The 14,860-nt window shown below is 50.7% G+C and overlaps 1 protein-coding gene across 4 annotated transcripts in view; it reads right to left on the bottom strand.

Annotated features, from left to right (window-relative positions):
* Positions 1–7,877: 7,877 nt before the first annotated feature.
* Positions 7,878–14,860, bottom strand: part of FUBP3 (far upstream element binding protein 3) — a 38,783-nt gene continuing 31,800 nt past the window's right edge. For 3 of the 4 annotated variants that reach the window (XM_071574117.1, XM_071574118.1, XM_071574120.1), the window contains 4 exons: positions 14,687–14,763; positions 11,055–11,126; positions 10,269–10,396; positions 7,878–9,261 (listed from right to left, as the gene is read on the bottom strand). In XM_071574117.1, the coding sequence (XP_071430218.1) occupies positions 9,253–9,261; positions 10,269–10,396; positions 11,055–11,126; positions 14,687–14,763 (286 nt within the window). In that variant the 3' untranslated portion in view covers positions 7,878–9,252. The remainder of the gene's footprint in view (positions 9,262–10,268; positions 10,397–11,054; positions 11,127–14,686; positions 14,764–14,860) is intronic. The other variant, XM_071574121.1, reaches the window with a different exon arrangement.

The following is a 14,860-nucleotide window of genomic DNA, read 5'->3' as shown; positions in this document are numbered from 1 at the left end:
GGAGGTTAACAACCTGTCAGGGGTTGGTTTGGGGTTTAATAAGCGTAAAAATAAGTTTATTTGTTTTTTCTGGACTTTGGTTAGAGGAGCTGCCAGAATATTCCAGCTTTGCTAAATATAACGCATCAGGTGGAAAGGTTCCCAACACCGGCTTTCTCCGGTCGCCGAGACAAGCCAGTCCTTGGATTATTTTTTTTTCCCCGGGAAAACCCTTCAACCTTCAAGTTATCCCGGGACAAAAAATAATAGATGCTCTTAAACCCCCTGTGGCTCCGGTGCGGGCTGCGTTGAGCTCCGCTCCGGCTGCGGGGGCTCGGCGGTGTCGGGGGGAGCGATGGAAAAAGGTGGAAAAAAATAATTCTTCCATTTTCTGCGTGGTTTTAAATATCCCCAGCTGTTTCCCAAAGCTTCTTCCCCGTCCTAGAAAGGTGCTTTGCTGTGTATCCCCCCCTCCTTATTTCTCTTTTTTAATATCGCAGCTATACCTCCTTTTTAACATTTAAGAGGAAACAAGTTTAATATTCATGGCTGTTAATAGAGAAGGGCCATTATCGCCGCCCCATTGTTCTGAGCCCCGCACAATGCTGCTTGTATTTTCATGTGTATATTCCCAAAGTTCCTTCTGAGCGTTTAGTGAGCACTTTAATATTCATGGGTGTTAATAGAGAAGCCCTCAGTATATTGGCATATTGTTGGGAGGTGTACATATTGGTCTGACTCTGAATAGCCACAGTCCTCTTTTCTTTTGCTCTGTTTTGCAGGGTTGATGGGCCAGGAGTAAATGGGCATTTTTCCCCCCCGTCTCCCCCTTACAGAGAGAACATCTTTATTCCAGTCCCAGACTTTCTGGTTTCCCATTCAGGACCCTCAGAAATAATGTCAGGCAGAAGAAAAGTGGAGCAAATCAATCTTTCATGGTCTTTTTGAGACCAATTTGACATCCATGGACTCTTCTTTTCTTTCACAGCCTACAAGGGGATGGTCAGGATCTGGACAAGGTTGGGGTCTGATGAGGGGAGACATGGGATCATAATGCAGCAAAGAGAGAAAAGAAAAGCAAAACAAGAAAAGATTGCAGGGATGGGGTGATGGAGGAAAAATGAGGGTGAATGACAGTGCAAGAAAGGAGATTAGAGCCCAGCAGCTGCTTTTTGGGGGGCGGGGGGGAGGGGGGAGCTCTCTCCCCTCTTCCAGCCCTTCGCATGAATAGGATTTGAACAGAGCGGAGATTGATTTATAGTTATTGCAGTTGAACATTTATTGCTCTTAAAGAGTGGCGGGGAGAAAAGAGAGAAAAGGGGTTTGAAAAGCTCCTTTCTGTATTAAAGAGGTATCAAATGAAGACTGCTGAGATAATATACAGTGGCCAATGGGAATTTGATTTGCTTTAAAATTTAACTCTTGTGGGGCCGCCGGGGATGGAGCCGGGATGTGGGGATGGAGCCGCCGCTGCCCCGGGCCGGTGCAGCCGCGATTCGTTTCTCAAACCCCGCAAACAGCCCGGCTTTACCGCAAAGATCTGCGGCGGCTCCTGTTCAGCGGGGAAGGGCTACAGAGCGGGAGGAGGATTAGCGCTTCCTTAGTATAATTTTGTATTATTTATTTTTCCTTTTTTCCTGTAGAGGGGTGAAAGGAAGGGAGAATGCGGAGCTACGAAATAACCGGCACAGGGAAGAGCCCTTTACGGAGCTGAGTTTTCCTGCTCTAAAACCGAAGGTTTCTCCTCTCCGGCAGCAGAAACGCGATCGCAGCCGAGTCCCCCGGGGCGCAGAAAGGAGCCCATTGTTCAATGGGGAGAAATACATTTTTGGTGGTGATTGAAAGCTCCCCTCTCGTTTGAACTCTAGAAGAAAGTCCGTGGCAGGGAAGAGCATCTCCCTCCCTCTGCCCCAACATCTGTTTGGAGCAATCCAGGCTCTAGGGCAGAGCCGGGCTCTGCCCCCTCCCAAAGCCATTAAAAAGATATTAGTTGAGCTGAGAAAAGTCCAGCGCAGCTCCCGATCCGAGGTGGAGGGTGTGGGGGGGGGGGGTGTGTCATTAAAAACGATTTTGGATTTACCAGCGCTAATACCAGGCAAAGAGACCGCGGGGTCCGAAGGCAAAAGCCCCCCGGCCCCGACCACCCCGCTGCGCCCTGCTCACTGCCCGAAGCGCCGGAGCCCAGGCCGGCTCGGGGTGGCCTGGCCGACCCCATCACCTGCTCCGTGCGACCCCCCGAGCTCTGGGAAAGCGGGACGGCGAGGAGCCGGGCTGGGAGCCGAGGCGGTCAGCTGCTCCAGCCGCATCCCCCGCGCCTCCATGGGCTGCAAATGCCCCGGGAGCCGGAGGGAAGGGGGGGCAGGAGGGATCATCGCACCCCTGCGGGAGCCGGGGGAGCCGGGGCAGGAGGGATCATCGCACCCCTGCGGCTGCCGCAGGAGCCAGGCGCCTCCGAAGTTGCTAAATGTGTCATTTATTAAAGCATTCAGGGGGCTTTTCTTTGGCGTTTGCTTGCAAACTCACAAAGGCCGAGCTGCTGTTTGGGGGTCTTTTCTGATGGAAAAAGGGCTCGGAGACCCCCGGCACAAAAGAAATCCTGGCAGTGCTTTCAATGGCCAGGACTCAATGAGGGGGACCCTGTGCGCAGCGGGCGGGGGCGAGGGGCCGCCCGGTGCTGCCTGAAAGGCAGGCCTGAATGTAATGGGGAGATCTGCGTTTATTTGTTGGGATCACATTTAATTAGCTTAGTACAACCCTTGAAAGACAAAGGGACCTCAATCTGGATCCAATCTGAAGCTCGTTTGGAGAGCGAGGGCTCCTGGAAAAGTCAAAAGAGAGAAAGGAGAAAGAAAGGGAAGGCTGGGAGAGAAAGGGGCTGGGGGCCCAGCCAGGTGACTGGCACGCGTGAAACAAGGGGGCCTTTTGGGCACAAGGCAGGGCTCAAAAGGAAGGGAGGAAAATAGCCTCTTCCTCAGGTTTTACCTACTTAAACCCCCTGAAGGGGCTGGAGCTGAAAAGCCTCAATGGGGGCTAAGGAGGCTGCAAAGCAAACAGCAGCGCTGGAGAGGGGCTCCGGCCCTGCCACCGCAGCAGTTGGAGGCACTTGGTTATGGGAATGTGCCCAAATGTTACCTGCGCCCGGGAACGCTCCCAGCGCTGCAGCAGGAGGTGCGGGGGGACGAGGCGATGCCCGGGGTGAGCCTCGGCTGGCGGGGCTGGATGGTCCCTCGCTGTTCCCCCCATAGAGTGAGACTCCTCCCCGCACCTTCACCGACCCCACGCAGCACCTCTGCCCCATCACTTGTGGGGCTTCATCATGTGCCAGCGGCGCCACGGCTGGACTGGAGCACCGAAGTATCTCCATGGGTGCACCTCTTGCTTCAGGGCAGCCCCCAGCATCCGCCATCCCTGTGTCAACACGGGGCACGTGCAGGTGCGTGATGGGGAGGATGTGGTGCCACTTCCCTGGGAGCAAAAACGAGAGTGGCCGTGCCCAAGGCGCCACATCCATGGATGGAGCTGAACGGACCCTTGTTTCTCTCCAAACTGTACCTTGCCTGTCTGCCCCTGCTGCCCTCTGAGGGAGCCGGGAGCAGCAGAGAGGGTTTGGGATGCCCCTGGCAGCTGCGGGCAGGAAGGGTTTGATGCCCTGAAGCCGTGACCTTCCCGGCGAGAGCTCTGCCACTGGGCACTGCAACCCCTCCGAGCTGGGCTGATTGCACTGCTGGGGAAAGGAGCTCCAGGGCATTATTTGCCTCCATTTCACTCTGCGGGAGGCCACGGAGCCGAGCAGAGATGCTGAGTGCTCTCCCCTCCGCTTTCCTCGCGTTCTCGCCTTTTTCCCCCCCGCTTCCTTTCCTTCAAGTATTATTTCCACTATTATTTTGGCGACGGGGTCATGACACACGAGAGCAAACAGAGGAGGAAGAAAACCACCTTCCCAGCTGTGTCCGGGCGGCCTCCATAAGGAACACGATTGTTGGAGATCACGGAGGTGACTCCTCGGCCACCTCCGCGGCTCGGGAAGAGGGGCCGGTGCCTCGGGGCCGCTGGATGTCGGAGTGAGTGCAGGAGCAGGAAAATCTCTGTGCCTTTTCTTCCCTTTCTGGCAGTGACCTGGGAATGGGACGGTCACATCCCACCACTGTCTCTCCCACATCCCACTGCCATCTCTCCGGCAGCATCAGCTCCAGCTGCCAGACTGGGATCCAGACTGGTGACTGCACCAGCCTAGAGAGGGACGCTGCCCAGGGCAGGAAGAGCTGCCTAAAGGGAGTGTGTGTGTATGTGTGCGTGTGCGTGTGCGTGTGTGTGTGTGTGTGTGTGTGTGTGTGTGTGTGTGTGTGAGCCCCATTTCTCCCTCCTGCCTGTCTCTCTGCTCCCCACAGCCCGGGCCACGCTGGCGGTGCCACTCCTGCAGTTGCCAAAGCCACAGACTGGCTGCAACGGGGGATTGCAGGAGCTGGCCTTGGGACATGGTAGCTAAGCCCAGGTAGGACCAGGGGTCCAGCGTCCAGCCACAACTTCCCTGGCCCACGGCGGGGCAGTGCCCCCAGGACAAGGGGCAGGACGAGCCCAGGCACCCCGGAGGAGCCCACGCGGGCCGTGCCCGGTGAGGTGGAGGGCAGGGAGGGGTGACAGGAGCGGGGCTGCTCGGCAGAGAGGTGACCTCGGCCGCGGGGCCAAGAAGGCAAACGGGAGAGATGAGTCCTCCTGCGGCTCCTGCCCTTTGCCGGCCCTATTGTCTCCAAAACAAACAGAGCAGCAGCTCCAGCCTCGCCGTGTAATGACTCCGCGGCAGCGAAGTTTAATATTCCCTGGTGAATGGCCCAAACACGGAGCCCCGCGGCCGGTGCGCTCACCGGGGCACGGCCGCTCTGAGTGACGGCTCTCACAAAGGGAAGGGACCGTCTAATCCGCCGGCACCGCGGCACCTGCACCCCAGCCCGGCCGGGATTAAAGGCGAGCGAGCCCGGCTCTGCAAAGATCAGAGGCTTCATTAGTGCGGCCTTGAAATAGGATTTCCTTAAGTGATAAGAGGCAGGATGGGAACAAAATTTAGGGGGGCTGTTGGTACCTTCCCCCACATCAACCCCAGAGATGCTCTTTTGGCTCATCTAGAGGGAGGTGACAGAGCAGACCTGGACATCCACTACCCCAGTTCCTTCATCCCAGGGGTGACTCGTCCCCCCCTGCCATCTCCCTCCATCTCCAGCTCCCACTGAAGTGCTGCCCAGACAAGGATGGGGCTCAGTGCCCTCTCACTCGCTGTCCTTGGCCCCGAGGGCCACTGTCTCCTCTCATCAACAGACCAGGGAGCTGTGACTCTTTCAACTCGTCTTTGCATCACATAACTACAGTTTCAACTCATTTTCCATCATTTAAAGTTGTGGAACATTCCTTTTGTGTCTTTCTCAGCAGTACAAGAGCAGAGAAACACCCTGTCTACAATGGGCACTCTGCACCACTGCTACTCACAGCAACTCCAGGGAAAAAACACCAAACCAGCCAAATGAAGGCTAAATAGCTCCCTGCATGGAATAAACACCCATGTACTGCTTGACAGGATACACTGACACATGTTACTGCAAGATCCCGATTCCTTGCCCTCTGCCACAGCCCTACAAGCCCCAACAGCCCCCCAAATAACCCTGAGAGTGGGATGAACCAGGTGGGTTTGAGGGAGAAGCAGAAGTGCGGGTGGGACCTCATGACATCAGAAAGCTCCATGTTAAGCACGAGGAGCTCTCACTCCAACTATGCTGCCCATCACTGTTACTGTAATTACACCATTCCTCTAATGCAATTAAATATTTAATACTTGAAGAAATGAAAAAAAAGGCTCACATCTTCTTGTCTCTTTCAGGAGTCATTTCAGTTTAACTCACAATGGCCATAATGTAGTTTGTTCTCAAATCATGCAAAATTCAAGAAAGTAATTTTGAGTAATCTGAAAGTCTCCCCTCCAGTCCCAAAAGAGCCTTTCCTGTTCAGGCACACCAAATATAGAGTAGAGAAGAGCATCATGATCATTGTGGACCCAGCAAGATGCTTCAGTGATGGCATTTTTTGGGCTGCTGCTTAGAAAGGGTTTGCAGAAAGACCACAATAAATGTCTGCTGCACCATCCCCATCACTCTTTATGGACCCCAAACTCCCAAATGTGGCCCATGTGCCAGCTCCCGTGTGATGCCCTGGGGAGTGCCCTTGCTTCCTTGCACCACCCAGTTTCTGCCAAAGAGATAGACACTTATGTCTCAAAACCCAACACAGTCAGGGCTTAATTCACTTTACTGGGGGTTAAACTTGCCCAGATCTGAGCAGGATATTCGGTTTCTGCCCTGGGGATCCCAGACTTGGCTTGAAGGCATCACAGCAGCTTCTGGGCTGCGCCACACACCTGAGCCAGGAGGCACGAGGACCTGCCCAAAGATCCCAGAGGGAAAGGGGCCTGTCCAGCCATGGGGTGGGACTTACCATCACACCAGTCCCAGGATGCCCTGGATGGCCAGAGACCAGGATGGCAGCAAGGCTGGAGCAGGGTTTGGAGGAACAGAGGCCACCAGCCTCTCATGTGACAAGGCATCTCTTCAACTCCCTCCCTGCCTCTCTCCATCGCATTGTGGACTCACAACAGCCATGGCCTCTCTGCCCGGAGCAGGCAGCAATAATGGAAAACAAACTGGTGAACTTGGGAACATTTCAAGCACTTCAGCCTGCCAGGACACCAGACTGCTGATGAAAATCCAGCTTTGCAGGCACCATCTTAATGACAGGCCAAATTTCAAAGGCTTGCAAACTATTTCTCATGCTGCCCCACCCCCTCAATAAAAGGTTGCATCAGAAAGAGATATTTCCATAATTTATAGTATGGGCATTTCACTGGGGAGACTCACTCATCTGTACTTACAGATACATTTAAGAAAATGCATCCTCCCACAATCCTGCGCCATTTACGACTATTGGCACAATCTGTAATCCTCAGTCTTCAATTAAGGGACACCTTAGGGTTCATTATCACACAATTGCTCCCTGTGAACCATGCCAAATGCTGTTTTGGCACAGAGCTTGGAAGATGAATTAGAAGGAAGTCTTCTCGGTAATGCCCGCTCCCAATTCCCATCAGCAGCCTTTATGCCCTCCTCTAGGCATTTTTTCCTCCCTCTCCCCTCTTTCCAAGTGGCTTTTACTATCCCATCTCTCAATGTCTCTCTTGATTCTCTGGAGGTATATTTAGAGATGCTACATCTCCTTTTCTTCCGGCTCTCAACATGCCTCCCACTCCCAGCTTTGCAGATGGGATCTTCTTTCCTCCCTCCCTCCCTTCCCCCGTCCGTAAACCCCTGCAGCTGCCTGGGAACAGTGGACGGAGCTGCTTTGGGTTGGAGGAGCTCAAAACTTACATTTGACAAGAAAGGGATCCCTGAAGGGACTACAATTATTGCTAAACTTGGCCTGGGCACAGCTAAAGGTGAATGTCTATGGGGTGAGAACTGCCAGAACCACATCCCTCACCCCGTCAGTGCTGCTCCAGCGATGCCACTTGCAGGGATGGTGAGTCCTGGATGGATTCAGCCACAAAAGTTGGGGAAGAGCAACAAGTTCAGAGTATTAAACCCAGCGGCTGCCACCTCCTCAACAAGCAATAAAACCTTTACAGGGCTGTAGGAAACTTCCTGGTATTAAAATGGATCCTTCTGGCCCAGACAGTGACAATTACAGCGAATTCCATGGAAATCCTCAGTGTCACAGCCAAGAGATGTGACATTTAATAGAGTTTCAGTACAATTAAGGCTGCGCTGACCTCGCTGATCACCCCAAACTTCCCGGGAAGCAGCACAAGGAGCTGCGAAGCGCCAGGACCGCGGAGAGGGAACAAGAGTCCAAGAGACGGGAAATACTTCACCCACAAGACACCTTGTGGAAATTTTATTATATAGAGTGTAAAATGCAACTGTCAGTCAAATAAAAAGAACACTTTTTTTTTAACACCATGCTCAACATTATCCAATTGCGGTTCTTTATAGTTAGACATTTCAAGCATAAGGAAAAATAAGGAAAGAACCCAAGAACAGTAAATTCAGTACATTTAAAAACGGAATGTCCCGCAGGGCAATTAAAAATGCAAGAAAAAATAGCTTCAATTCCGTTTTTCCTTTAAAAATACACTGTTATCTGTACAAGAAACACTACAGTAAACATTGGAAATCATATTATCCCTTTTATTAAATCAAAATTATTTAGCGCATACCGTGGTTAATACTAGATTCATTTATTTCTCTAGGTAATTTGACAAATATTAGATAAGAAAATATTTAAAAGAAATGAAAAAGCAAAAAACACCTTGGAATTAAAAAATAGTTACTACCTTTTATATGGTTTTATGTTCCACAGTGTTTGTTAAAGGTACTAATAGCAGATTCATTTTAATATTAAAAATAACAGTATTTATATTTCTGAGAGCATAGAGGAAAGTTTTTTTCTTTTCTTTTTTTTTGTTTTTTCTTTTTTTTTTAAACAAGCTTGGAGGTCTTAGATACATAAATGCAACTAGCAATGGAGACATGAAAAAATGTATTGCTAAAAAAATTAACACGTTTTTATATTACCCCTTTAGACTCTAGAAATTATACAAACCCTACAAATGCCCCCCCGCCCAGAACTTGCAAACAGTAACTGTCTCAATACAGAATTCATATCATTAATTACAATACATATCATAGTTCAGTTTTTTAAAAATGCAATAAAATCAAAGACAGCCAAGATACAAGAAATTAGAAGTAAAACATTTAATGAATTTACATATTTAAGAATATTTAAATACTGTTTAAATTTTTTTTTCTTTTCAAGATTTGTTACATACCACCTAAGACTTCCAAGCCACTCTTTCTGTTGCAACAGAAAAGATCGAAAATTGAAAGGAAAAAAAAACAAAAAAAACACACAAAAAACCCACATGTTGAAATGTCACAGCTCTGGGGTGCGTTTTGGTGCCTGCAAATTCTCTGGCTTCTTTCCAAAAAGAATCCCGGAGGTTTGTTTTTTTTTTTAATAATATAAATTTGGAAACAAAATTACCAGCATGTCCATAAGTTTAGTACATTACTAATTGTTCCTGATTCTTAGAAAAGTTCAGTATAGATTATCCTACAGCTAGTGTTTCACAAACAGAAAAGTCTTCATCAAAACGTTGCAAATCTAGAAACCTCTGTTACAAAAAGGTTTTCTTCCACAATGATTCCAAGGAAAAAAAATTGCCACGAGGACCTTGTTCTACTGCTCCTGGAGAGAGAGACAGGGGAGAAAAGGAAAAGTTACTCAGTGGCAGCAAATTCCCCAAGTTGCCGAGGCATCCACCCCCAACACAGGTCTGTCCCTGCTCCAGCCAAGCGGGATACAGACCTCAAAGGATGCTCCAAGCCCCTGCTAGAGCTCTTATTCTCAGTATTCCTGCCTCTTACCAAACAAGACCCCTCTTTCTAGCGGGCCAGACTCAGAAAGGGATGAAGGGAAGTCCCTTTTATCACCCACCGCTTCCAGGTCACACTTGCCCAGCGCCCGCGGCAAGCACCAGCACCGGCACCGGCTCGCCCGGCTCGCCCCCGGCACTGCAGCTGCCTGGGGATGGGGCTGCCCTCGGCATCCACTCCAGGCTCTGTTCCCAGGGGCCAGAGATACACGTGGATCAGTGGGGAGAAGTGTCTGAGCACTTTAAGGGCTTTGCACAGTTTTTGGTTTATTGTTCGCTCTGCGGACCTGGCGCTGGGGAAACCCTGTGGGTACAATCAGGGTAAATCCCACACGACCCTCCAGGGGGCTGGGTGACAGCTGAGGCGAGATTTTACTTGAAAGCAGGTTAATTGATATTATGTTTCAACAGTTTTGGTCTCTATTTCAGAACAGGGAGCTGGTGAGTGCACAGCTCCTGTCCCAGCACAAGAAAAGGCAGAGCCTGCACACGGAGTCCCAGGATGTGCCAGTGCTGTGCTACCTCCCAGCCTGGCTCTGCCAATCCTTTAATTCCCTAAAGTCACACAACAGCCTGGAGGTGTTATAAAAGCTCCAGGAGAAAAAAAATAACCTCCTAACCCTCTCCCAAAAAAACTCTCACCCTGTACAGGGAAGTGAGACTCTGCTGTCGAGAACACTCTCAAGCTCACTTCCTCAGCCACAAAACATCACTGCTTCACCATGTGAACCCAAAGGAGAGCCCCCACACCAGGGTAAGGCCAACACACCCAATTCCCCAAGGGAAGGAGCAGTGGGGTTGAGGAAAGGTGAATACAGACCTGGCTGTGGGCCTGAGCCTGCCCTAGTGTCTGCCCGTAGTAGGCAGCCTGCTGTCGGTAATACTCTGCCCAAGCCATCGTGTAGTCCGGCTGGGAACTTGCCTGAGAAGCAGCACTGGCAGCATGACCTGGAGGGAGATATGGGAAAAGGGAGAGATGAGCAATTCTTTAAGTCCAAGCCCAGGCTCAGGATCTCCTTCTGTCAAGCTTAAAGAAGAGCCAGTCCCCTTCCAATAGCTGCAGACACCTGAGAGACACCAGCTCTGAGCTGGACTGGGAGTGACAAGCCAAGAGCAGGCACAAAGCGCTGGGAGCGTTCCTGGAGCTGCAGGGACAGGCTGTCAGCCTGAGCCCGGCACCCTCGGCCCAAAGCCTGCAGCAGCAGCAGCGTCAAAAGCGAGTCCACAAGTCGGGATCATGCGCTCCGTAACGCAGTGGAGAAAGCCAGGCCCGTGTTCTTCCATGAGCTCTCCTACCCTCTCACAACCCAGCTCCCTGGATTTTGCCAGCATCAGTTCCTGTGTGCTCTATGCTTCCCCCAGGCAGGCTGGCTGCAAGCAGGGCACGAGATCTGCTGGGGACTGTGGATCAGGGGGAGCAGCTCTCCTGAGGCACCAGAGCACAAGAAAGCCTTCCCTGGGAGAACTACATGCACCATCACCAACAGGACAGCACCAAAAGGGATCTGAAGCCAACAGTGGCAGGGATGGAGATGCAAGTCATCAGATTAGAGTTAACTCCTTGTAACAAGAGCTGGTTCATCTCCAATAAGCCTGTTTCACTCACTCTGTTTTTTGAAATACTCCTCCCATGCTTTGCTGTAATCAGGATGGCTGTTCTGCTGCTGGCTCTGTTGGCCTGTGCAAAGATGACAACAAGGGGGGCACATCAGCATGGAAGAGGTGACAGTTTCCAGCCAGTGACAGCTACCTTTTCACTAGATAGGTCCTTTATCTACCACAGTTGCCCAGACCTGACACTTCAGCTTCCACATTTCTACAGTGTTGGGCATCTTCAGTTCAGGGAAAGCCAAGGATAAGCTCAAGTTCCTGATTTCATCTCACTTGGGACCTGCTAAAGGGCATGAAGCCAAGTCTCACTCTGCTCAGACCTGCTGAAGCCAAAGCACGTGGCTGGGAGCTGCTCAGCTGCACATCAGACACCCTGGGCTGTCAGTCCACTCACACCGAGCACAGGGATGCAGGGGAGACACCTGACTGGGCTGAGATCTGTCACCTCCATGGAGCAGATGCGTTTTGAGTCACCTCACATATTTTTCAGGGGCTGCATCCTTCACCCCACTCTTCTAAACAGAGCACAGCTAAAGGAGCCACCATGGGCAATGCCCATGTGTACAGTGTGCCCACATGAGCCTTCAGAACACACCACCTGCCTCAGCACACAGCTCTGGGGCAGCCACGCCACTCCTGGCTCCTCAGGGAGCTGCCAGCCCTGCATAGGGCACAGCCAGCACACCCTGCCCTCAGCACACACCCCACACATCACCCACAGAGGGAGCTATGAACCCCCAACAGCCACGGCTGGCTCACAGCACCATCTCCAGACTCCCACACTGCTCCAAGGGAAGCAGTGCCGGGGCCTGACAGACCCCAAACCTTGGGCTCCACCCAGCACAGGCTCCACAGAGGCAGGATGGTCACACCTTCCTCGCTCCCATTGTGAGCACAGAGCCCTCAGTGAGACACATGGCAAACAACAGCCCTGAACAGCAAACACAGCAATGGGAACTGCAGAGAGGCACAGAGAGAGCCCCTACAGACACAGGCAGCAGGCAGGGACAAGAGGACACGCGTGGAGCTGAGCTCTGCCCAGCCCAGCCCAGCCCACTGCAGCCCAGCCCCGCAATGCAGCCAGAGGGGGGCTTTGAAGTGAGGGCAAGGGGGAAATAATACACTGCAAGTGTGAAGTGGGTGGAGGGAACAGGGCAGCAGAGTCCTGTCCAGGGGCATAAAAGCGGGTTAAAAGACTTGACCAACGCTACAAGTCAGGACCTTTTCTGGCAGAGGTCAAGGCTGCCTCAACTGTCCACCTGCTAATGCCAACAAAGGACCTCCTTCAATGCCTTTTCTTCTTGGAGAATTACAGTCCACAGCAGGCTGAAAGGACACGCAGCTAAATGCATTTCACAGCAAAATGTTTCCCCAGCCAGTTAATTTATTTAAGATGGGGGAAGTAATTAAAATCTAAATACATGTCTAGGGGGTGGGGGTCTGCCCCTCCTCCCACAAGGAGGGCACTCGAGGCTGTCCCCAGGACACTGTGACAGGGCTAACAGAGCTGTGACACACAGGCTACAGCACTCGGGGGAGGGACCCTTCACAGGACTGTCTGCAAATTAAAAAGTGCAAAAGCAGCTATTTACCAAGTTTCTTATAATAATCCTCCCACACCTCGGTGAGTTCCACCTGGCCTGCCTGGGCACCACTGTGATCTGCAGCAGAGGGAAGTGGTGAAGGCTGCTTGAAACATTACTGTGTGTTCTGCTTACCCAGACTGCCTTCAGTGTGCCTGGCTACAAACAGGAACAGGGATCATCCTAAGCAGGCCTGGAACTAGAGAGCCAACATCATCCATCAGGTGCAATAGCAGAAATAAAACATCTGCCCCCAGATGATGGTATTGTAGGACTAAACTCACACAGGGGAAGGACACTGGCAAGGCAGGATGCTCCATGGGTCCTGGGAGCCACTGGAATCCTGACAGTGCAAAGCTGCCAGCTCTGGGGTATGAGCTGCACTATGGTCATCAGGGTTGCTGTGCTTCCTATACCAGGCTCCAAAGCCAGGAGGGGTGAGCTTGAGTTACGACTATTTATTGCATGAAAGGAGGTTTCCCTTTCCCCAGTGGCTGGTGGGCAGGATGAGGTGACATTTCAGGGAGGTGAAAAAGGAGTTAAGTTGTTAAGGTGAGTTTGTAAAGGCATCTTGCAAGGAAAAGAGCAATGCACATTTTATAAGCATTTATTCAGAGGCTTTATGGGAAAATAAAAATTAAAAGTTTTTTGCAGAGCTTTCCCTGCTGTACTAACTGCTCTGCCTCCCAAAGCTCAGGGAAGCCCAAAGCTTTTGGGGGTGCAAAGGACCTGTAAAACAAGCCAATGAAAAAACACTCTTCTTCAGTGGAATACTGTTCCATTCCTGACAGCAAGAGAGTCCATTGAAGTCCTCCACTGAAAGCAGAACAACTACTGACCTTCTCCAAGTCCCTGGAGCTCAAGGTCATGATTTCTAGGCTGTAATTGCTAAGGAGCAGTACTCACCCAGAGTTTGACACACACTTCTCATACACAGTTCCCATGTCCCACCATAACATGTTCCAGAAGCACACCAAGTTAACAATGCAGCACTGAGATTCCAGAATTTCATATATTTACAATTTCATAAACATTCAAAGGTGATTGGTATTAAAGGGAATCATAAGTGCAATTGCAGGCATTGCCCCTCCAATAACTCCTCTACCTCAGGCACCTCAAAGAGTGGGAATTTACACTGAAGCTGATAATCTACTTGATTGCTAAATCAGACTTAGACAGCAAAAAGCACTGTCATTAAACCCCTTTAAAATTACCTGCCCCACACACATACTTTTTGGTGCTTCAGTTTCATGAGATCAGGCCATTAAAAAACTTGTATTTCTTGAAAAATCATGACTGAAAAGTCTGTTGGTCATTACTACCACCACATGAGCTTTGAGATTACCAAGCAGACATGAATCTGCTCTGTTTAGAGCAATATATTCCTCTGGCTGTTGAGGACACAGATGGTGCAGTTACAACATCACCACTAGCATTTACTACTTGAATTATTCTGAAAAGGGGGACTCTCCATTCCAAACTGCTCAGTTTTGATTAAACATACTTTCAGGAAAAAATGACCAGTAGAGAAGCCTGGCCTAACCTTCCTTTCATTTTCCCCTTCTTTTCCAGTCTTTCCATGAATCTGGGAGTTGAACATTGAGAAGAGCTCAAAAAGAATAATTAAAAAAGAAAATAAGCAAGAACTGATAAGCTTAAGAACAAAGAGATGCGAGGGCTCAGCACCAACACGATGTGCCTGTCAAGGGGAAGCAAGACTGGCAGGTGTTTGCCTGGAAAATCCTGGGAGAAGAGCTCCTTAGGCAGGAATGTTTTTGTTAGAGAGGAACAGACAGCAAGGACCAAGTTTCTACCCAAAGAGCAGAAACAGGCAGTGAGCAGTTTAGCACAGAAAAAGCATTACAGATTTCCGTGGCCTTGAGCTTGTTCTGGGCTCAAACACCACCAAGTACCTCCACACATCTCTTCTGCTCAGGACATCATTTTGCTGCTTCCACACACATGGTCTCATGGGTGAACCTGCCTTTTGCAGGCATTACAAAGGGAACACCAACCCTTCTCCAGCCCAGGTCCTGGCACTTACTTGGGACTTGCTGTCCAGGCTGCTGCCACGTCTGGTAGGTACTGCCCCAGCCCTGCGTCATGAACGCCTGAGGACCACTGCAGAGGACAAAAAGCCATGCTCAAGTAGACAATAAAATACTTACCAGGCCACAGAAAGAAGCTGCCCACAGAAGAGAAGTTGTAACTCATAGTC

This window comes from Pithys albifrons, chromosome 20, assembly GCF_047495875.1.
Source record: "Pithys albifrons albifrons isolate INPA30051 chromosome 20, PitAlb_v1, whole genome shotgun sequence".
NCBI lineage: Eukaryota > Metazoa > Chordata > Aves > Passeriformes > Thamnophilidae > Pithys > Pithys albifrons.
This window is presented reverse-complemented; position numbering and strand designations above follow the sequence as displayed.